We start from the raw sequence: 24,090 nt of genomic DNA, 5'->3' as shown, positions 1-24,090 counted from the left end.
TGAGCCATGGCCGCTGAGCCTGTGCGTCCGGAGCCTGTGCTCCGCAGCGGGAGAGGCCACAAGGGGGGAGGCCCCCCGTACCCCCAAAAAAAAAAAAAAAAAAAAAAAATCACAGTTTCTTATAGAAACCCTAGTGACTAATAAATGGTAAAAGTGGTGGGAATATGGTTTTTACATTCTTTTTTTTTTTTTTTTTTTTTTTTTTTTTTTTTTTTTTGTGGTTCGCGGCACGAACCCGTGTCCCCTGCATCGGCAGGCGGACTCTCAACCACTGTGCCACCAGGGAAGCCCTACATTCTTTTCTTTAATTGGTTGAATCAAATTAGTGTACAATTGAAGTGAAGTTTCAGGTGATGACAGATGAACCTTAGTTATAGAAGCTATTCTAAGTAGCTAACATAGTGTAACCTCATTTTTTAGTTTTTTAAAATTTTATTTATTTTTGACTGTGTTGGGTCTTCGTTGCTGTGTGCAGGCTTTCTCTAGTTGCGGAGAGCGGGGGCTACTCTTCGTTGTGGGGCGCGAGCTTCTCATTGTGGTGGCTTCTCTCATTGTGTAGCATGGGCTCTAGAGTGCGTGGGCTTCAGTAGTTGCGGCTCGTGGGCTCAGTAGTTGTGGCTTTCAGGCTCCAGAGCACAGGCTCAGTAGTTGTGGTGCAGAGGCTTAGTTGCTCCGTGGCATGTGGGAACTTCCCGGACTAGAGATCGAACCCATGTCCCCTGCATTGGCGGGCAGATTCCTAACCACTGCGCCACCAGGGAAGTCCCTAGCCTCATTTTTTGTACTGATTCCCTATTGCTGAATTTTCAGCTATAACAATGATAGCAACACAAACAGAGAAAGGATTAATACCTCTTAGGTACTACACTTTTCTAATTTTTTTCCTAATGAAAAACCTGTGAAATTATGCTAACAAACTTCTTTGCATCAATTTGGTATAGTGAACATAATTGTTTTCTTTTTTTTCTTGATGACTAAGAGTCAATTTAATTAAAAATAAGCTAGTGGGAACCTGCTGTATAGCGCAGGGAGCTCAGCTCAGTGCTCTGTGGTGACCTAGATGGGTGGGATGGCGGCAGGGTGGGAGGGAGATCTAGGAGGGAGGAGATATATGTATACATATAGCTGATTCACTTTGTTGTACAGCAGAAACTAACAACATTGTAAAGCCACTATACCCCAATTAAAATAGATAAAATTGAAGAAAAAAACAGAAATAAACATCTTTTAAAAAACTATTTTGTAGCTAATGAGCATCATATGGGCAGATTGGTGCTGGTACCATATTTGCTTCTGACAGCTTTAATATAAGCTTTCATTCTCCTTGGTCAGAATCACTTAAGATATCGGTATCAACACATGATATATGCTGCTTCCATTCTCAGACTCTTGTTTGGGTCCATCTTGTGTCTGGCTTCATGGATCTGTTCCTTACCTTTTTGGCTCCTGACCTTTTCTACTGAATGACATCTTCGTATAACTTAAAATTACTATTTGATTTTTTTCATCTTTGACCTTTGGTTTACCCACTAACTACTCCCTTCAGCTGTGCTGCTAGCTACGATGGATGAACAGTTTGTCTCTCAGGAAATCATTTCTCAGGAAATTTCATTCCCAGGAAATCTCTCTTGTTTAAGACTCTTGGGGCTTTCCATGCAAATTTTATCACAGCTAGGTTTTCTTCTTGCTATACTAGTGGGACCAGGCACTTCAGTTGTGCTGTTTTTAAGGAAGACCACTTTTGTCATTACCATTTACTTATAGAGGTTATGCTTTGACCCTTTGGGCCCATTTATGTGGATGGCTTTATGCATAACTAATTGCTGAATTGAAGACATGACTAAACTTCTTGCAAGTGTTGTTATTTTCCTCCAGAAAATTGTATTACTGATGCTTTATCTGCCCAATCTTATTACTTCTAAATAACTCGAATGGTGGATCTTTGATATACATCCTTTATGCTTCAATCTTTTTTCTCATTTGTATTAGTGTTTTGGTTGGGTTGTAAATAAGGACTACTCCTCATGATTCCAGTAATTAATGCTGGGGCATTTGATAAATGTTCAAAAAAATTTTAAGAAGTAACCCAAAGATTAGAAATTTATGTATGTGTATATTATACAAAATTTATATTGTTATCTTTGGTAGAGTATAGATGATATTTATCAAAAAATAAGTTAATATGTATTTAACCTCTGGATGCAGAAGGATTTTAAACATGAAAGGTAAAATCAGGAGCCATTAAATAAAAATATTAAAAGATATTATTGCATTAAAATGAGACAAAAGTCTGTGTGGTAAAAATACTATTAGCAGAATTTCATGCCAACATTTGTTATATGTATGACAGAATGTGAAAATTTTCATGTACAAGAGCTGTTACAAATCAGTAGTATTTGGGCAAAAGATGAGCAAAGTGATGAGCAAGGAATTAGCAAAAGAAGGAATGCAAGTGACCAATAAACATATGAAAAAGTTACCAGTCTTATTTATAATCACATCAGATAATGTGTGACATACTGGCTTTTCCACAAAATCTTTTCATTGTATTTGATATTCTAGATCAGCACTGTCCAAGAGAACTTTCTACAGTGGTGGAAATGTTCTGTGTTCGGCACTGTCCATTATGGAACTACTACCCACATGTGGCTCTTGAGCACTTGAAATATGGCTAGTGCAACTGAGGAACTGGATTTTAATACAATTTAAATAATTTAAATTGCATCATAGCTAGTGGCTTTCATACTGGACAGTGAAGATTATTATCCAAATCTATAAGTTTCGTCAGTGAAGTGTTATTAGGGGGCTTTGAAGACAGAAATATTCTTATTCCCACATACCAAGATCTATTTTTCTGAGGATTAGTGCTACAACTATACCTTTTCTATCCTTTGGATAACTGTGGTTCTGAAATGATTTTTCCTAGAAGCCAAAAAATGTGATCAAACCAATTAGGCCTTTGTATGTGCTCTTTAAGGCACAGATAACTACATAAATTATTTAGTTGAACATTTTAGGCTGTAAAAGTCCTGTACTACTTGCAGCAGTGAACCTTTTGTTATTTTTTGCTTATTATTTTTGCCCTTGATCATATTCAAGGACTGATAAATGTTGCCAGGAAGTAGACCAGTTACATAAGTACTATAAAAACTTTTCAGGTCAGAGACTTTGCTCAAGAATGAGAGGAAACTAACATTTATTGAGTGCTTAGTGTCAGTCATTGTGCTAAGCACTTTCTCATGTGGATTATCTCAGTTATTTAGATGCTTTTTGTCACATTATCATAGAGGGTTTACTTCTCTGTTGCTAGAGTATGTGTCTCCTTGATTTCCTTCCACCTTCTGCCTTTGCATTTCTTTACCGGTTTACCTGTTGATCTTGATTTTCTTCAACAATTCTTTCTTTTTGGTCTTGTTTCCAGTGTACCCAATTTTATACCATCAATTTGCCTTTGGAGCCACTATGGTATTTTGATAGTGCATCTTTCTGTCAGTAGACTATTGTCTTTTTTAGGTAGAGTCTTAGGGGGTGCCTGTTGAGCTCTTCTGGCCATCATCCAAGAGCTCTTTATTTGCTATCAGAGACACTTAGTTTAAAAAAATTCAAACATTTTAAGATGAGTTGTTTTGCATTGGAGCAATGTATTATTTGTTTCCAAAATTCAAGTTTATGTCTGTGGTTGTAATCATTCTCTTGGTAAGTCTATAAGTAATATTCCAGTTTTATCCTATATCAAGTATCTTGCCTCCTAAAGAGTAATAACTTTAAAAATAGAGTATGCAGCTGATGGGACATATTTGCTCTCTTTAATTTGTGTCCCAAGCAATTTTGTGTGTTATCATACAGAACAGATTTGGAAATTCTTTTTTTAAACAGAATTGTTTATGATTGTTCAGAGTTGCTGAATTAAAAGTGACAAACATTCAAAAAAATAGAGTATGCATAGACAAAGTTTTAGCTCTGTGCCAGGGAATATATTACTAACATGTTTTATTTTATTTAGTGTCAGAAATTTGGAGAGTATCACAAAGATGATCCAAGTTCCTTCAGATTTTCAGAAACTTTCTCCCTTTATCCACAGGTAAGTAGATAAAAGGTCCGTGTTCTTAGTGTTGACAGTAGCATTGGGTTTCACTTTTCCTGTTGTCTTTTATTACTCATTTTATAGGGTTAGTCTTTTGATTAGGTTTTAAGTTTTGAGATAGCTAAGAAATTAGTATTATGCTTGAATAGCTAGTGAAAATTATGTAGTATTTTTATGATGGCCTTGCAGATAGCATTTATTTGTGTTGAGTAGAAATTTACACTGGAACCCTACTGTGGAGTAGAATTAGGTGTGAAGCAGATTAGCTTTCCATCTGATATAAGGGATCTAACTAATTACAGTAGTACCAAAAGGAAGTAATTTTACAAATCAGCTAGTCTTATAGCATGGTCTCATTGCCTGAGAACAACTTTATGGGGACATCCCAGATAAATAGAAAAGAAGCTAATTTGATTTATCTTACAGAACCTTTTCCACTTGGGTAGTGGAGTCTATCTGTTGTTTTGATAGATAGTTTTAAAAGTCTAGGTTGTTTATATGATGAGTAATAGAGATAATATTTATTCAACTGCATATATACTATGTGCAAGGAATTTAGGAGAATAAAGATGGCTGACATGGATCCTACTTTCAAGGAGCTGTCATTCTGAAGGGTGAGATATGAAATATACATAAACAACACAGAAAAGAAAGTGAGAAATACTATGAGAGATATATAACATTTAAAGGAAACTTTAAAGAATCCTTCCAAATGGATGATTTGATATATCTTTATAGAAGAGGTAGTATTTTGTTTTAGCTCAGACTGGAAGGATGATTAATATTGAGATGTGGAAATTCAGATTTTTGCTCACAAAAAATTTGTTTAAAGCTTCAACTTTATTAAGTTGAAGTATAAGAGCTATACTTATTTTTTGAAAATCTTTTAGTGATCTGTAACCTAGAAGCTCCATGTTTATACGGGGAGACTTTCCTAAATCACTGGTTGAGGTTTTGGGGAGCTAGGAAAAGGCAGGGTCTATTTGTCTTAAGGGAGGCAACCCTTTGTGTTTTGGGAATTCTCAGGCCTCATCTTCATAGAGAAACTAATAGGAAAGGGAATTGAGGGCATTAGTCTAAGTATTTGACTAAATTCTCCACACTTTCCTTACTTTCTCTTCTCTCCCTCTCCAAGCCTTGTCTTTGGGCTTTTGGATCTTCCAAGAGATCGGGGCATGCCATCTTTTCCTCTCATTGAAAGTAGAGAGCCAGAGGACCCAGAAGTGCTTTTTTCTTTGGGTTTTCAAAGGCTTATGATCTTCTAAAAGGTGACCTAAACTAAATCTAAGGGAGGTCTTCATTTATAAAATATTTACCCCCAGATTTACCAATTATACATTTTTGTAAGTAAACAAGAATGATTGAAGTGGTAAGGGATGAGAGAACCTCTCAATGAATTATGGATCACTGAAAAAAGGAACAGGAATAAGAATTTCAATGAGTGGCATGTGTTGGGAGAGAGCTGTGGAATGAGTCCCAGGCAGGGCAGCATGTAGGCACTTGAGACCTGAGGGCTGAAAGAAGTTGAGAGAAGTAACTAAAAGACAAATGGGAGTATTTTGGAGCTGATCCTATTGATTATATCAAAGACCGCTGGTGTCAAAGGACAGTGTAGCTGTCCTTCATCCAGGCCTAATTCACCCCCTTTTTGATCTCTTTCACATGCGGAGTAGGTAGAAGGGGAGAAAATGAAAGGAGAAAGAAATTATGAAACAAAGTCTAGAGAATGTTTCTTAAGGATAAAGGAGACCTTAAATATTAAGAAATAAGTGGGTATGTACAAGTCCTTTTTTTTTTAAACCAGTGCAGTTTTGGGGATCTGTCTGTTAATCTATTTTTATGTTCTCTTAGAGTCTTTTGGTGGTGGTAATGAATAGAAATAAAAAAGCTCAGAGATGTGGACAGAGAGATGAAGAATAAAAACAAAGGTTGCTGCTAATGTGTCACCTAGCATCAGTCTCATAACTTAGATCTGAGCAAGGGGTTCTTGTCCCTATTCTTGTTCTCCTTTTGAGTCACCTTTTTTGCTTTAATTTTTAAGTTGTTGTTGAATTATATTTTTAAGTAACTGATAAATATCATGAATAAGATTCTTTCTGAGAAATACAATTTAGAATGTTCTTATTGTAAGGTGTTGTTTTATTGTGTTAATGGTTGTAATCAAATGCTTTTGTAGTAGTAAACTTCTGCTGTAATAGTAAAATCAGTAAAAGCTATCTCACATGTTTTATCTTATAGTTTATGTTTCATTTAAGAAGATCTCCTTTCTTGCAAGTTTTTAACAATAGTCCTGACGAGAGTTCATATTATCGTCACCATTTTATGCGTCAAGATTTGACCCAGTCTCTAATCATGATTCAGCCTATTCTGTATGCATATTCTTTTAGTGGACCACCAGAGGTAAGAGGGGCAGAAAAAGAAATTGGTTTTGTTACTGTGATGTGTGCTATTAAAAAAATAAAACAACTAGGTTTTTCTTGAAATATAGTTATTAAATACAAGAATTTAATTCAAGTGTAGTTATCTTAAGTTATTCATATATTCACTTAAAATATTTATGAGTGCTTACTATATGCTATATACAATGCTAGGCTGTATTAGGAAATCATTAAAAAATAAAACAACAATGAGGTAGAAGAGACTTTTTAAAGATCATTTTGTCTAGTCGTTCAGTTGATTAAATCCTATGGGGCTCATGATTATTCTTATGTCTTTAACAATGTCTAGAGGTAGTGATGATTCTAGAAACTGTATTCCAGAGTTTAGTGTCTGACAATTAGGGCATTCTGTCTAAACAGAACTTCTTGTTTTAATACAGTCTCATTCTCCTGTAGTCTTTTTGGAACATAAGATACAGTTGATTTTAAAGATATACTTTAAAAAGTGATAAAGTCATCCATTTTGCCTTCTTAGCAAACTGTCACACTTATTTTAACCTATTATTAAATAAAGAGTTTTTCCGTTCTAAGGTTAAAATTATCTGTTTCACTACTTAAAAGTATGTAGTGACTATATTTGAAAATAATACTTTAGGAAGGTTTATTATAAAGAGAATATTTATAATATCTACTGATTAATGATCTCTAATAATGCCTTTATTCACTGTTTTGTAAAAAATAGTGGGTAAAATGTTGTATTTTTTAAAAAAATTATTTATTTGTTTTTGGCTGCTTTGGGTCTTTGTCGCTGCACCCAGGCTTTCTCTAGTTGTGGAGAGCGGGGGCTACTCTTCGTTGTGGTGCGCAGGCTTCTCATTGCAGTGGCTTCTCTTGTTGCGGAGCACAGGTTCTAGGCACCTGGGCTTCAGTAGTTGTGTCACGCAGACTTAGTAGTTGTGGCTCACGGGCTCTAGAGCACAGGCTCAGTAGTTGTGGTGCATGGGCTTAGTTGTTCCGCGGCATGTGGGATCTTCCCGGACCAGGGCTCGAGCCTGTGTCCCCTGCATTGGCAGGTGGATTCTTAGCCACTGTGCCACCAGGGAAGTCCCCTAAAATGTTGTATTTTGTTACTATAATTTTTTAACTAATTTGTCATAGTTTCTACTTTTCTAGAAAATGCATTTTTAATATGTTGGTCTATATTTGGTCTTGTAGTTCTTTGAATCAGGAAAAAAGTTTTTAGAAGTAACTTTTTTTCTTATTATCATAGTAATATATGTAAGTTGTAGACATCTGGAAAATGTAGAAAACTGTTTAGAAGAAAACTGGAATCCCACTGCCTACTCCTATCAAATTTCAAACTCTCTGTTTAATCCATGAATCCCATTAGCTTCATTTCTTAAGACTTTACTTTTGAAGTTATCCTCTTTCTCTTCTGCATCATCACTTTCTCTCATCAGGATCATTCTCATGAACATAGAAACCTTAATAGCACTCATGTTAAACAAAAAGCCCCTGGACTTCACATTTTCTCTAATTGCCACCACATTTCTCTGGTCCCAGTCACAGCTAAATGCAGAAAGTTATTTGTCTATATGTTCCACGTCACATTCTCTTCTCAACCTATATTAGTCAAACAAAACCAATTTCTATATTAGTCTTGTCCCTAATTTTTTTATTTTTTATTTTTTTAATTTGGCCGCGCCGTGCAGCTTGAGGGATCTCAGTTTCCTGACCAGGGATTGAACCCAGGCCACAGCAGTGAAAGTTCAGGATGCTCACCACTAGGCAACCAGGGAACTCCTCTTGTCCCAAAATTATACTGAAACAACTCTTATCAAGGTCACCAAAGCCTTCATCTTGCCGGAACTCTCAACAATATTTACCTTGAGGATTCTCCTTGAAAACCTCTTGCTCTAGGCTTCTTTGACATCTACAACACCTACTGGTTTTCCTCCTCTTCACTGCCTGTTCCTTCTGAGTCTCTCCCTGCTGGTTTCTCCCTTTCCGACCTCTAAGTGTTGGCGTGCCCCGGGCTCAATCTCTGACTTCTTCTCTAGTTTCCCTTTCTCTAAGTGGTGCAGTCTCACCATATAGCTTTAATTACCATCTTTATGCATGTGATACCCAAGTTCAGGCCACTTCCTTCTATTTCATGTTCTGTACTATTTTTCCATTTCCAAATTTGTTCTGTCCCAAGCCTTTCCCCTCTCACTCAGTGGTGCCACCATCAGTTAGGACTCTTTCCTCTTGACTGGACTCTATTTTTCAATTGTTACTTCAGTTTAGAGATTCCTCAGAAAGTTAAATTGAAATATACTTTGAGAATTCATACCAAGAGGTTTTATGTAATAAGGTAATAAATTTAAAAATTTAAAATATCCTAGAAAGATCAATTTTATGTTTTTAATTATTTTTTCCTGCTTCCTCTTTCATTGTTTTTCTTCATGTCAGCCGGTTCTTCTTGATAGCAGCAGCATTCTTGCAGATCGTATTCTCCTCATGGACACATTTTTCCAGATTTTGATTTATCATGGTGAGGTAAGAGTCCATAAAGCTAAGCACGTAGGTCCAGTAAAGTCTTTTTATTCATAGAAGCTTTCCCCCCTTTACTGTATGACTAGTGTTTCCTCTATGATAAGCTTTATTTCCACTTTTATAAGATATGTGTAAAATGTGATTCTTCCTTCTACAAGTTTTTAGACTTAATTTGCAGTTGACCCATCTGTGGTTATTTTGTCTGTTTGTCCACACATAATTGGAGAAATGGATTTTATACAAAGCATAGTTGTGAAAGTAAGAGTGTTAGCATATCATACTTTTGGGTTTTACCTGAAGACATTGAGAGGGGAAAAGTCAGCCTTTGTCAGTAGGTGGGCTTTCCTTTTCATTATTTCATGTAACCATTTAAGTAGTATTCCACATGAAGTATTTAAAAAAATATTTCACTTGATCTTAAAAACTCATTTAAAGCACAAATTAATTAAAATTTATAACTTCAGTTAATTGGAATGGTAAATGAAAACGGCAGAATATTTGAGTAGCAGTTAAACTTTAATCTAGGTATTTAGCATAACTCTGTTCATTCCTGCATTTATTCATTCAGCCAGTATTTAAGTGCTTCCTCTGTATAAGAAAGCTCTGAAATCTAGATTCTTTGAGAGATACAGATCTCTTTTTTTCACAAACCTACACTCAAGCTTATAGTCTAGTATTCTAGTAACTTCAGCAGATATATTTTTCCAGTATTTTAATTGTAAATGATTTTAGATTTGCACTGTAATGGTGAAGACCTTATTCAAAATATTACTTTAAGTGATATTATCCAGAACTTTTAAAGACCTATTGATTATTATTTTTAATTGATACCAGTTACTAGTGCTGTTTACCTTTTAAGAATAATGCCTGTGATATGACAGAGCTAGGTTTTTTGCTTGTATCTTTTGTCTTTTCATACTTTTGTTTCTTCAAATAGCTCATTAATGTACTTAAATGAGAAATCAGAAATGCAGATGACTGTTCCTCTGTTAAATATGGAGATATAAAGCAATATAGAGTATACATTGATTGATTCAGTTAACTTAGAAATCAAAACAGTTTTAAATTTATGGGTAATTTAATTAAATGGTTTTTGGAGTCATTTTCCTTAGTAAAAGAATTGATTCAGATGCTCTTTTATAAGTATATTATTTTTATAATATTATTGCTATTATTATTAAAGTTTTTATGTTTATGTATCTTGGGAGAATGTAACTCCATTGGTACAGACTTCATAATAGTAGGTCATTAATTTTGAAGTCTCTGGGAAATCTTCTGTAGTGAAAATCCCCCTTATTTATCATAAACTTAGGTAGATAGCTTTTAGCTAACATTAATATAAGTATAATGTTTTACAATTTTTCTGGCTGAATTATTATTTCTTTTTACTTTTAAAGGAGAAGAAATATCCTAATTTTGCATCTATTTACTCAAGAATACTGAAATTAGCATTTGTAACTTAAAAAAATTTGTAACTTAAAAAAAATAAATAGGATAATGTTCTATAATTTTCTTATTTTCTGAAGATTGCTTCATTTGAAAAAAAAATCTTCTCTTAAAGTTTTTGGTTAGGCAAGAAAAAAAGTCATAATTTTTTAACTGTTGTAAAATTAGACCATAGCTCAGTGGCGTAAGTCGGGATACCAGGACATGCCAGAATATGAAAATTTCCGCCACCTTCTGCAAGCCCCAGTGGATGATGCACAGGAGATCCTTCACTCCAGGTTTCCAATGCCGAGATACATTGACACGGAACATGGGGGCAGTCAGGTAAGTACTGTTAATTTGTTTGTGTGTTTGTTTGTTGCTGGTTTTACGAGTTGATCCTCCTTGCCTTCTGACGTTAATTTGAATAGACTGCTTCACCAGGCACATGAAAAAGGAAGGAGATGGGCAGATGGTTTCCAGGGGAAGGTATGCTTGCTTTTTGCTTTAGCTTTGAGAGCAGAGCAGTAAGATTGTTGACTAGCTGTCTAAAGCTGGTGGTTTATCCCATCTTCTTCCTCCAGCCCAGCTCTAGTAAAGAGCCAGGATGGCATTATGGTGGTATGCAAGCTTTAGTTGAGCAAGAAGATATGAACAACTTGGGAAATAATTTAGTGTACTTTTCTTAAATCTGTTTACTTACTGGTAAAGTCTATGAATATGAAGTTTGTGGTAACATAATGTTTTTCTGTTTTCCTCATTCTATCATTTCAATTTTCTAGGAAATATAATAGGAAAGCATTATGGCATTGTAAAAAGGTGTGTAATTTTTAGAATTATGAGGATTAAATAAGATACATGTACATATACACGTAGCCCTTTTGGGCCTTACAGAAGACTCAGTTAGGACCCCTTAACATACACTCTTAAAACACTTTTACTGCTCTCTTGTAATTCTTATTAGAGTTATATAAATTAATTATAGATTATTATAAGTTTGTTCCACTTGTTCCTTAAAAGCACAGATGTTGCTTTGTTTATTAATGTATCCCTAGTGCCTAGCACAATATTACATAGTAGGTAATAAATATCAGTAACTATTATTCAGAAATGATAGCAATTATTATTAGGGTTTTACTATAATAGAAGCTACCCTGTATTGAGAATGCAAAGCTGATAGTTAGCACTTTACATACCTTCTCTCATTTGATTCTCATAGCAATCCTATTGTTATCTCCATTTTACAGATAATAAATACTATGTTTCCTTGTGGCCAAGGAAACATAGTAAATGGAGGAACTGGGATTTGAATCCAGACATTCTGACTCTTGAGCCAGTGCTCTTGTGTTTCTACTTTTAGAGTAGAAAAAGATTTTATATGGTACTAAATTTCAAAAGACAGGACTGTCCTTGTTCTTCCAACATATAATAATAATTTATGACTGGTTCTCTCATTGATGTTTTACCGCATGTAGTGCTGTCTTCCTCTTTTATTCTGGTTATTATTTAATGATGATAAGGCATAATGGATAGATGGGTAAAATGTTGGGTAAGTGCTCTCATGGAATAGCCTACAGTTTAAAAAAGTTTGAGAGTCATTGTTTAAAAGAACATGTATAGGTTTTCATGGTTTTTATTTTTATCATTTTTGGGGACTTCCAACCTCTGATGACGTTTCAGACCAGGTATTTGGTAAATGTCACAGTAACCTTGCCATAATTGTTGCAGACATAATCTTTATATGCTGAGTTTTGGACTCAACAATTTGTATTTGTTACTATGAATGTTATTATGTATGTATGATTTGGTGAGAAGAGGTTACATTTATTATTTATGTGTAACATATAGTGGCCTATATATTTCAAAATTTAGTTCATTTTTTTAAAGTTGCATTTTAATAAAGTTAATTTGACCGAAACATATTAAATAAAATTGAGTTTAGATGGTATAATACATTTGTTTAGCCTATATTGACCAAATCTATTTTTGATGGATAGTGTTATTTCTTCTTTGCTTTTAAGGCACGTTTCCTGCTTTCGAAAGTCAACCCTTCACAGACTCATAATAATATGTATGCCTGGGGACAGGTAAGTGTAAATAGCAGATGTTGGAAATTATTTCTTTGTGTTATTATAGTTTGTTATTTTAGTGAAAGCTACATTTTTTCCTATGTATGTGGTAATTTCTGTTGGAAAAGTAATAAAAAAATAAGAGTCGAAAATAGAATTAGCATTTGGTGGCACCACAGAAAATAAAAAAGTGATTATATCAAATAGATAGAACCCCTTCATATTTCAAGCTTAACACTTTACCCTTGAGACAAAAAGCAATAAAGTGTAGAATATGAGATAGGAGGTGATGATTCAAGCTTAATGCTAGGCTATGAACCATAAAAGGCCACCGTAAGCTGGGAGTGGTCAGGGACTGTGGTTGAGCAGGAGAGGCTGGAAACCTGGAAATCATTATTAATATATTTTAATTTGGTGGAAGTCCTACCTCTTGATACAATATATCAACATTTATCAAGTGTTCCAATCTTCATGACTCTATATTGGTACTTTAAGATCCACAGTGATCATCCCTGCCTTTGAAGAGCTTGTAGTCTAGTATTAGAAATAAAATACATACCTAAGTAGTTAAAGTACAAGGCGGAGTGGGCTATATGCTTTTAGGAAGATTTAAAGTATTATAGGGGGATAGATGAGGAGGAGTGGAAGAGGTCACATGGTGGCAGCAGGAGAGGGTGTCAGAATAGAGCTCAGAAAAAGAGACATTTCCTTTTAGAGTGGTTATTAATCTAGTAAGTAGAAATTGTATGAGGAAGGGAATTCTAGGTAGAAGACAGTATGGAGTAAGGTAAAGGGTACATGTAGGGATGAATAGTAGAACTATAAATTGGCAATATATTGTGCAGCCAGATTGTGGAGGCTCTTGAATGCCAGGCTGAGGACTGAGGAGCTGAGTCTTTATTTGGTTAAGTAATGGAATGTTATTGAAGGTTTTTGTACAGAGGGGCAAATTTGAGTCTTAGATAATACAGTCGAATCTTAAGATTAATTGGGAGCAGTGCGTAGGTTGAAACTGTATCTATCGTAGTAATCCAAGTGAGAGGGAAAGAAGATGAGATGGTGAAAAAGAGTAGATTTGAGCAATGTTTCAAAAGTAGACTCAGTGAGATTTGATTAGAAGTTGCAGGAAAGTAAAACTTACTCCAGGGCAAGACAGCTGTATGCAAAATGTGAATTCTGACTGAATTCTGGATTAGAGAGAGTGAACAGCTTATAAAGAACATAATTGGGATGATTTGTGATATTTGAATGTGGACTATATGTCAGATACTAGTATAATATTATTAAATTTCTTGAGTGTGGTAATGGTGTTGTGGTTATGTAGGAGATTGTCCTCGATCTTGAGAGATATATCCTGAAGTGTTGGGGGTAAAATATCATGATGTCTTCAACTTGCAGAAATTATTTAACAAGAAGAAAAAGAAAAGGAAAAATATATAGAAACATAAAGAAAATGTGGCAAATGTTAATTGGTGATTTTATGTTTAGAGTATGTGGGTGTTCGTTCATTGTACTTTTCTCTAGGTTTGAATTTCTGAAAAATAAATAGTTGAGGGAGAACAAGGTAAATGGGGTTTTGAGCCTGGGTAACTGAGGAGAACATGTGCCAGGAAGTGGGAGGGTAGAAAGAAAATGTTTGATTTTATTTATTTTTTATTTTATGTTTGATTTTATTTTTTTGCCGCATTGTTTGTGGGATCTTAGTTCCCTGACCAGGGATTGAATCCTGTCCCATGGCAGTGAGAGTGCAGAGTCCTCACTACTGGACCACCAGGGAATTCCTGAAAATGTTTGGGTTTAGACTTTGAGTTTGAGATACCATCTAGATGCCCAAATTGAGCAGATTGTTGAGAATTTGGGTTTGGTGATCAGGGCAAGGATTCATAGACAAGTGATACTTAAAGTCATCACAGTAAATTCTTGTCCAAGGAGAGAATAGAGAGGCAAAGCAAGGATGAGATAAAACCTTGAGGAAGTACAAGTGGTAGGAATATTTTATAAATAATCAGAGAAGTGGAAGGAAAATGAGAAGAATACCACATCCTAAATGATGAGGGAGGACGTTACAGAAGGAAGAAGGGAGTAGCAAATATTGAGGTGCTGCAGACACTTGATTTGATGACTAGGAGGTTATTTTTGGCCCTCGGTAAGCAGTTTTAATATAGTGGTTGAGTAGCAGATAGATTGTAAGGAATTAGTAGGTGGTAAAGAAGTGGAGGTCGTAAGTGTAAATGATTCTTTGTGTGTGTATGTGTGTGTGTGTGTGTGTGTGTGTGTGTGTAAATGATTCTTTTGCAAATTTAGCCTGAGTGAAGAGTAGGATGATTGTTATTAGAGTAAGGGCACAGAATTTATTTGTGGACCAAGTGTAAGGAGCTAATGTAGGGGAGACACAAAAGAACAGTGTACAGATGTTAAGATCCTCAAAAGAAGACAGTGTGATCACACGCATTGTATAATGGTTAAGCATTGGTAAGGAGGCAGGACATTTCTTTCTGCAAAAGCAAAGGATGAGAAGAAGGGTGAAGACAGAGAAAGATTTTGAGGTGGAGAGAAAACTCACATTGGATAAGCCTGTTTCTTTTCAGTAAAAGATTATTTGCTAAGAGAGAGAAATGCTGGGGTTAAGGACTAGAAAATAGAAAAGATCAAAAACAGCTATAGGGAATATAAGAAAGCAACAGAAGATGAATAAAAGACTTTTACAGCATGGTGAGGGTCCATTTTATTTACTAACAGTTTCTTGAGCATGCTTCTGTAATGTTCTGTAGCCGTGCTTTGTAATTCAGACATTGCATTGGGGCTAATTTAGGACTGGAGATAAGAAAGATGGACACAGCAAAGGGAGTAGAATAATTGAGAGCGATGTTAGATAACTGACTATGGGGTCCAGGCTGGTTAGAAGAGAAACAAAGCAGTAATTGGGATTAAGGACCTTTTCCTTTGAATATAGAGGTGCCTCAAAAGTTTGCCTTGAATTCTGTACATTCACTGTTTCTCTGGGTGATTGTATCCACTCCTATGGCTTCATCTTTCATCTGAGGCTAACTTGTAAATCTCCTTCTTTGGTTTGGCTTCACAGTGACCTATAGACTGGAATTTCTGTAACTGCTTGCTGCACAGCACTTGAGTTTTCTGTAGACATTTCATAAGCAGCATGCCCCAACTTGAACTCTTTCACACTATCTTGTACTGACTGACTTTCCTATTTTTATAGAGGGCCCCACTGTTCTCTCAATTCCCAAGGCTTGGAACTTTAGTCATTTACATCTTCTCCCTTCTGCCCCTAATTACTGACTTATTTTCCCTGTCCATTCCCTCCTTTCCTTGTCACTAATCGAAGTCAAAACCTTGTTACTATTCACATAGACTGTTGGAATTACCTGCTCTTGGTGCTTCAGCCTTTTCCTCCATTTTGGCACTGCCCAGAGTGGTTTCCCTAAAGCAGTTCTAAGTCAAAGCACTGCCTAGAAATCTTTAATAACCCCCTACTAAGTTACATAGAAGTTCTGTATTGCTATTGAGGGTCCTTTATGGTATGCTTCAAATAGTGTTGTCCACTTTTAGCTACTCTTTAGTCTTTTTAGCCAAACTGGACTTCTTACTCCACTGTGAATACACTGAGCATGTGACTTGTCCCTATCACCACTTGTAACACATCATAGCCATTCCTCAAGCCTCAGTGCAAAGTTTACTGACTCCATGAAACCTTTTCTGTGATTGCATGACTGGATATTGTGTAATATCCCTGGCGCTTCATCCCCGCCCCCTTTTTTCATCTATTTCTGATGGCACTTATTTCTCCTGTTAGATTATAAATTACTTAAGGGTGATAACTGTGTCATTTTCATCTTTGACTTTCCACAGTACCTTAAACATAGCATATATTGACTATAATAGATCTGGACAGGAGAACAGAGAGATGCTTTAGGAGTTAAGAAGCCTTCGTGATATAGATAAATAAATTGAATTCACAGTCTAAAAGTCCTGAAAGGTGAGGAGTTTTTTATAGCAAAGAAAGGAACTTACTCTTGGAAGGTGTTCAAAGGGTACACATAGCACATGTGAGAAAAATTTGTGCCCGTATAATACATATACGTATAGACTCTCAATATCACCCCTCACCCTCTCTCAGTTGCTGGGGGAACAAAAAGCCAAATAGTACTGTGATGTGAAAGTTTGGAGTACAGGATGTACCATGAATCAGCCTTTCCATTATACTTAACTCTAGTTAACTGAGTATTGGTTTTGGTTCTGGATCCCACAACTTAAGAAGAACTTATTTAAGAAAAGAAAATTACAAGAATATAGAAAAGTAGCACCAATAAATAGAGTTAATGGAAATGGTGAATAATCAATATGAAGGGGAGGTTAAAGGATTGAAGGATACTTTAAAATAGTACTTGTCAGGGGTCACATATCACGTGCCCCTAGGGACCAGGTGAACAAATGAGTGAAGCTGGCTGCATATAAGAAAACTTGACTCTCAGTGTCAAAAAGCAATACCTGGGGGCAGCGGGCTATGGTCGACTAGGGTTTGTGGGGAGGGTACACAAATCCTTTTCTAAAGGGGGTAGTGTTCCTCCCCTCCAGATGATTGTTGCCATACACATAATTCAATTAACAAAATGTTGTGAGCTCACATTATGAAGACCAAATAAAACCTATCTCTTTGTGGCTGAATTTCTGCATTAAAAAAGTACGGTTTAGTTCATGGAAATAATGGCTTCTTCCTTGTTTTGGGAGGTTTAAATTACAACATGGAGATGTAGATGGAAGATATAAAGTAAAGAACTTGTTGAGCTGTTAAACATGGAGAGGCATCATTCTGGGCTGGTAATTGAAAACTCTGCAGGTTACTAAACTTCCTATGCCTTCTCTTCCTTGTCTGTTATAGAGTTTGATGACACATACTTGATATGCCCAGTAATACTCAGTAAATATTAGTTATTAGTTTTCCTTGTTATCACTGGAAAAAATGTCTCTCTAAAGATATTTAAGATAGGAAAGAAAACCTATTTTAAACTGAAGTTTAATTATTACTGCCTGGAAGTAGGGGCATTAGAGACATAAACAAGAGCCCTAATACTTAAGCCAGACCCTGAAAGACGGAGATTATTTCATTGGGTGAATATGATGGAGAAGGAAATCCCAGGCAAAGGAACAAACATGCATATTGTTTATCTGATTCACTCATTTGTTTATCCATCCACCCATTCATCTATTCAGTACTCAATTTTGAAAGCCATCACCTTTGGAGAAACTTAAGTGTACTTACTTGTTATTAAATGAATTCTTTTTATTGATTTGATAAAAAGTTGTTTAAATATTTACAGTCATTAAGTTAAATTATGTCCTTATACTATATGGTGGTTTTAATTACATTGTTATCAGGTCTGTCTCTCCTTAGATTTTTTATAAAGTGTTTTCCTCAGAGAGGCAGTTGAAGACAGTTTGGGTTTCTTCTCATTATTGCATTTTAGAAAATACAATCATCTTTTCCAGGAATGCACTTTAAAAATTTTTGTAATTTTTTGGCCACTGCACACTGCACATCATGTGGGGTCTTAGTTCCCCAAGCAGGGATCGAACCTGCTCCCCCTGCATTGGAAGTGCTAAGTCTTAACCACTGGACTGCCAGGGAAGGCCCCCAGAAATGCATTTGATTTAGCAAAATTTAGGAATTAGTTACAGTTACACCTTTGGGGGAAGCTGACATTTGATCCTATCTTCTATGAATAGATTCTTACAAAAACAAAACAAAAAAATTTCTATAGGATTTTACTTAGAACATTTCTTTTTCTCAGATTGGTTCCAAACTATTTGAAAAATCTTTCATTTGTATTAAACTTGTTCATGTGTCTAAAAACAATGAAATTTTGGTCTGACATATTTAAATCAGTGTTTCTCAGTCTTTATATTTTGTTATATTTGAAAACTTCCCTTTCCTGTAATGCTGTTTGAAATGTCAAAATTAAATAAATATGTTAATTAGAAGTAAGAAAGAAACCAAGAGCCCTAATGTCTTTTTTGACCTATGATTTTTGTAAGAGAAATTATGTTAATATTTTATAGATAATAGCTAATAAGCTGAATCTGTACTGTGTTTTAGTCATTATGCTAAGATTTTCATACAATTATATTTGTTAAAACACTCCTGTGAGGTGAGTACTATTAATCCTATTTTTCAAAAGAGGAAATTGAGGCTTATATAGGTTAAGTTAACTTACCTCAAAATCACACAGCTAAACTGTGACAGGGTCTGGATTTGAACCTAGGTCATTCTAACCCCAGAATCAGAATTTTTAACCATTAAGCTAAATTGATGATTGAAATTTAGGGAGTTAACATGGTAGCCAAGCATTTTACTAAAAATTATGGAATTTAATACCTTAGTTTTCCTTTTGTCAGAAATCAAGTACCCAGTGTTAAGTATTATCCACTGATGGCCTGAAGAGGGCACCACTGCAACACTGCTTCTGTGACTGTGCTGGAGGTCTCTTGCTATAGTGCTTCATATACTAAATGATATAAAGCTTGGAACTTTTTGCTTAATCCTGGATATATTTTAAAGAGAAAAAGAGTGCAGTTGTAAAATTGAGATCAATCAACTGCAAATTTTTGATAAGATTGAGTTGAGCATTAGTATTAATCACTTCAAATAAGATCACAGTATATGAATTAGAAAATCTATATATATTTTGTCTTGACTAGGAGAAATAGATCTGGGATTGGGTGAATTGAGGTGGAAAATGTGTAAAATGGAAAAAATTCAGCTATAATAATAATAATGTTATATGCCTACTGTGTGTCAGGTATTGTTCTATTTGCTTTACAAAGTTTAACTCATTTAATCATTATAACAACCATGTGAAATAGGTTCTGTTATTATCTGTATTTTAAAAATGAGGAAACTAAGATTCAGAGAGGTTAAGTAAGTGGCAGAGCCAGGATGTGAGCTTGGCAGTGTGGCTCCAAACTCAGCTCTTAATTCTAGTGCTGTTGTCTCCCTTCATTATCAAGTTTTTCAAGTTCTTATAAATTCACATATGAAAACACATAATAAAATTGATTTTCCATTATTCAGGAGAGGTTATGGCATATCTGTGGCTATGCCAGCCTAGAACCACAAGAGCTATAAAGTCAGAGCTCATATTTGCCACTAACTTGCTGATATCCTCTGAAAATTACTTAATTTCCTTGTTTTAGATATTTTATATATACTGATAAATAAGAAACTAGATATCAGGTGAAAACTTTAAAAATCCTGATATAAAATATTCTAGAAAAACTTTCTTGCTACAATAAAATTTCATTATTAGTGGATTGGATTACTAAGGTAATCAACACAGTTTTTATTAAAATAGAAGTTAGGAATTTTCCCTAACCCTTGTTAATTACTTAGAACCCACAGAAATCAATTAAAATTACTTGAATGAAAATATATAAGTATAGTTTATTTAAAAAATGATATAAATTCTCTTCCTTCCATCTGATGGTTCTGCTAAAATGTGTGGGTGGAATTTTATTTTAGTAAACAGGCAGCAATAAGGGAGACTTATTTCTTAGTAGTGATTAAAAACACCAATACATTCAAGACAAATGAACACTTTACGACTTTAAAGATTAAGTTGGGGATGGAGCTATTGTAAGGCCAATTGGTAAACTGCGGTACAAATCTGACTCTGACCACATGGGGTTAGTGCAGACTCCAAAAGTTAAAGGACATGGTCCATGAGACTGCCCTGACTTCAGATGCCAGCCGAAAGTCGAATCTCAGGTTACCCACACTTCTGACCAACTGTCTACAAATCCGTGTGTGTGGGGGGTGGTGAGAAAGGGAGGGTGGTGGCGTGGGCAGTGGGTGGGTAGAGTGGGTGGGGGGTCGGTTCCCATAACCCCCCTCCCCAGGTTTGGTAATTCCCTAGAACAACTCACAGAACTCAGGAAAGCACTATATTTATGATTACAGTTTTAGTATAAAAGTTACAAGTTAGGTCCAGCTAAATGAAGAGACAGCAAGGTCTGGGAGGGTCCCAGATACAGAGCTTCTGTGCCCTTTTCCCATGGAATCAGGATGCGTCACCCTCGCAGCACATTGATGTATTCCTGAAACAGGAAGCTCCGCTGGGCTTTGGTATCCAGTGGTTTTATTGTTTTTGCTTTTGTTTCTCTTAGGCATGATTGATTGAATCTCTAGCCCTGCATCTCTTCCTCCCTGGAGGTCAGGCTCTCTTAAAGCCCAGGCATCTAATTACATGGTTGATCTTTCTGGTGACTGGTCCCTATCCTGAGTCATCTCATCTCATAGCATAAACTCAGGTGTGATCTGAGGGGCTCATGAATAACAGATACTACTATCAGGAAATTCTAAGGATGTAGTTTCCCTCTCAGGAGTCTGGGACAGGAATCTGGGACAAAGACCAGCAGATTCTTTATTATACAACAGGAGCATAGACATTATTCTGCTTAAAATGATTTCCTGGGCTTCCCTGGTGGCGCGGTGGTTGCGCGTCCGCCTGCCGATGCAGGGGAACCGGGTTCGTGCCCCGGTCTGGGGGGATCCCGCGTGCCGCGGGGTGGCTGGGCCCGTGGGCCGTGGCCGCTGGGCCTGCGCGTCCGGAGCCTGTGCTCCGCAACGGGAGAGGCCGCGGCAGGGGAAGGCCCGCATACCACCAAAAAAAAAAAAAAAAATGATTTCCTTGTCTATTTTTTTACACATTTGCTTATACACTTTAAGGTATCATCTCCTATGTTTTAATCATAGAAAATATCTTTCTTTTCCTCTAGGAGTCTGGAGCACCTATTCTCACAGATGATGTTAGTTTACAAGTGTTTATGGATCACTTAAAGAAACTTGCTGTGTCAAGTGCTGCTTGATGTGCTAAACATATTAAGAACACTTAAGAAGATGAAATAATATTTCAATTTCTTTTTTTCCCCTTTTTTCAGTTAATCTGTGGAAACCAACAGAGAGATCTCTCTAGACTCTTTTTGTATTAGTATGGATTGAGACAACAAATGGAAAAATGTTCATGTTTGTAGATTAAGCTAGAATATAAGAGCAATAAGAACAAATTTGTTTTGCTTGCCTCAGTATTATAACTGGTTTTAGAAATTTGAGGTCTTTATAACTTATGTTAAAAGTAAAGTCTGCCTTGTACTACAGAGATATAACTCATTTGTATGTTGCAGACAAATTCAAAGTGGCACTGAATGTTCTTGACCTTTTGAAAACTTGTTTCTTAATTTTAACCAAAAAGTAAACAAAATCATCAACAGTAATGATAAATGTGAGAATTTTTGCCTATTCGTTGAATATTTTTCTGTGATTTTCAGCACTTACGTATACACTATTTCTGTATTTACTCTGTTAAGGCAGATTTATTTTTATGATGATTTGTTTAGGAATTATTTGACTTTATATATGGTAATTTTCATGAAGATAATTTAATGTTTTTGGTCATTTGAAAAATAGAGATGAAAGTTTTTTTGGGTAATAATTCCACAGTTGACAACATATGTGAAATTCCTACAAACTACTCAACTATGTGATTAAAAGTGATAATTTTTTTTATAAAGGGAGATAGAAAATAAACAGTTTGGCACAGTACATTTTGGAAAGGCTTTGCAGTAAAAGGACTTTTGTAACTTCTAAACCAAATTTGGTATTCACTGCATGGTTTTGTTGTTTCCCTTTGTTTTACTGAGGTAAATTTTACATTATATCCTTCAGTATTTTAAACTATTTTGGGAGTTTACACACTACTTTTGGTTTTTGCTTCCATTTTGTGAACTTTATTAAGTTGTAGTTCTTATTGAAACAGTATTATCTAATATTCTGTTGAATTTTATCATGTGACGTTCAGTTCTATTTTGATTTATTCATTAGTATCATTCACTTTTACCTTTTAAAGTTTACTTGTAGCAGATGTTTACATTGCTAAAGCCAGATATGTTTGACAATGAAATTTACATCAAGTACTGCAAATAAAAGGTGGTGCTATGATATGGGCCCAGAAGGACAGTGTCATGATTGTACTTGCATGAACACTATCATTTGATGGTAAAATAGACAGAAACTTAAAAAAATTTGTTTATATGTTATATTCAATTAGAGTAAATAAGTTGCTCTGTTCCATTTTATTTGAATTGAACTGTGCTAGGTCTAAATACCAATAAAATATACTTTTTCTCTGTTTTCCTGCTTATTTTGAAACCTAGTAAGCCTGAAAAGCCTAATGTAAAATTAAAGCATTTATAAAACCTGATATTAGTGGATTAAAAAGTTACTCATTTTAAAAAATAACAGCTTTATTGAGGTTTAATTCACATATTACACAATTCACCCATTTGAAGTATAAAGCTCAATGGTTTTTAGAATATTCATGGAGTTGTGTAGCCATAACCACAATCAATTTTAGAGCATTTTCATCTCCCGAATAGTTATTTGTTTTTGCTATAAGGAACTGAGGAAAATCCTTGTGATGATGATACATGTTTAGTTTGCCTGGCCCCTTAACTTATATTCTTTAAGAATGCATTGTTTTTTCTTCTCTTGAGTGATGAGCTGCTACTTACTCCTAAACCGTCCTCTACTTCTAAATCAGTTACAGCCGAAGGTACTAAAGTATCTCTGTATTTAAGGGATAAGGATGAACAAATATATCATCATACCCTTTTAGCTTACCATTTGAAAGAAGTCACCCTGGATAATTTTTGTGTATAATTTAGCTATTACTAAATTGCTAGCTATTTAAATAGACTTGAAGGAAGAAATGTTTAACCCTTTTAATGAACTTAGAGTGGATAACGAATATTTGCTAAATCACTAGCAGCACTGAGAAGCTTTGGTGTGTCCAGAACTATTAGGGAATTCATTCTTGAACCTACTTACCCCTAGTGGCTTTATCTCTAAAAATGACTTTAGATCTCATCTATGCACACTTATATTTTGTTGTAACAATAAATTTATGCTTTTATTGGCTGATTCCAAAAATGATCTGATACTTTCTCTATCCAGTTCCCCACTTGATAAACTTCCCTCTCATATTCCGTAGCCCAGACCGCATCTAAGGAATGTGCTTGTTTTCCAGTCCAGACCAGAAACTAAGGTATCATTTTCAACTCTTACTCTCCTCAACATCTTTAGTAACCAAATTATGCCAATTCTATCTCTGTAATATCTCCCTAATCTGTTTACTGTTCTCCATCTTACTGCTATTCTACCTTCATCATATCTCACCTGGTTTGTTGAAATAGCCTTCTAACCAGTCTGCTTTCCCCAGTCTCTTTTTCTCCATCTTTCTCTTCAATTCACTGAAACGTGGATATGATTATGTCATTTCCTCTGCTCTCATAATGAAATCCAAACACTTTGACCTGGTAACATTGTATACTACACATCAAATCCATAGCTCTCTCCTAGAAATAGCACAAAGGACGCAATTGGAAAGGTAGTGCTGGAGAGTGGTGTCTAGTTCTACCTAAGCATTAGTCTTAGGTGTGATGTTTGGGGTCAATATAGTGACAAGAGCAAATGCATTCTTTTTTGGCTGTTACAAACTAAATGCTGTGGCTCATTGCACTTGGCTGT

At 35.5% G+C, this 24,090-nt stretch overlaps 1 protein-coding gene across 1 annotated transcript in view; it reads left to right on the top strand.

Annotated features, from left to right (window-relative positions):
• SEC23A (SEC23 homolog A, COPII coat complex component) overlaps positions 1-22,695 on the top strand; it is a 62,108-nt gene extending 39,413 nt beyond the window's left edge. Inside the window, exons 15-20 of the mRNA XM_007117510.4 lie at positions 4,004-4,081; positions 6,323-6,484; positions 8,917-9,003; positions 10,615-10,770; positions 12,447-12,512; positions 21,285-22,695. Of these exons, the coding sequence (XP_007117572.1) occupies positions 4,004-4,081; positions 6,323-6,484; positions 8,917-9,003; positions 10,615-10,770; positions 12,447-12,512; positions 21,285-21,374 (639 nt within the window). The 3' untranslated portion in view covers positions 21,375-22,695. The remainder of the gene's footprint in view (positions 1-4,003; positions 4,082-6,322; positions 6,485-8,916; positions 9,004-10,614; positions 10,771-12,446; positions 12,513-21,284) is intronic.
• The last annotated feature ends 1,395 nt before the right edge of the window (positions 22,696-24,090 follow it).

Source organism: Physeter macrocephalus, chromosome 11, assembly GCF_002837175.3.
Source record: "Physeter macrocephalus isolate SW-GA chromosome 11, ASM283717v5, whole genome shotgun sequence".
Classification (NCBI taxonomy): Eukaryota; Metazoa; Chordata; class Mammalia; order Artiodactyla; family Physeteridae; genus Physeter; species Physeter macrocephalus.
The sequence above is the reverse complement of the archived record's forward strand: the minus strand, read 5'-3'. Positions and strand labels throughout refer to the sequence as shown.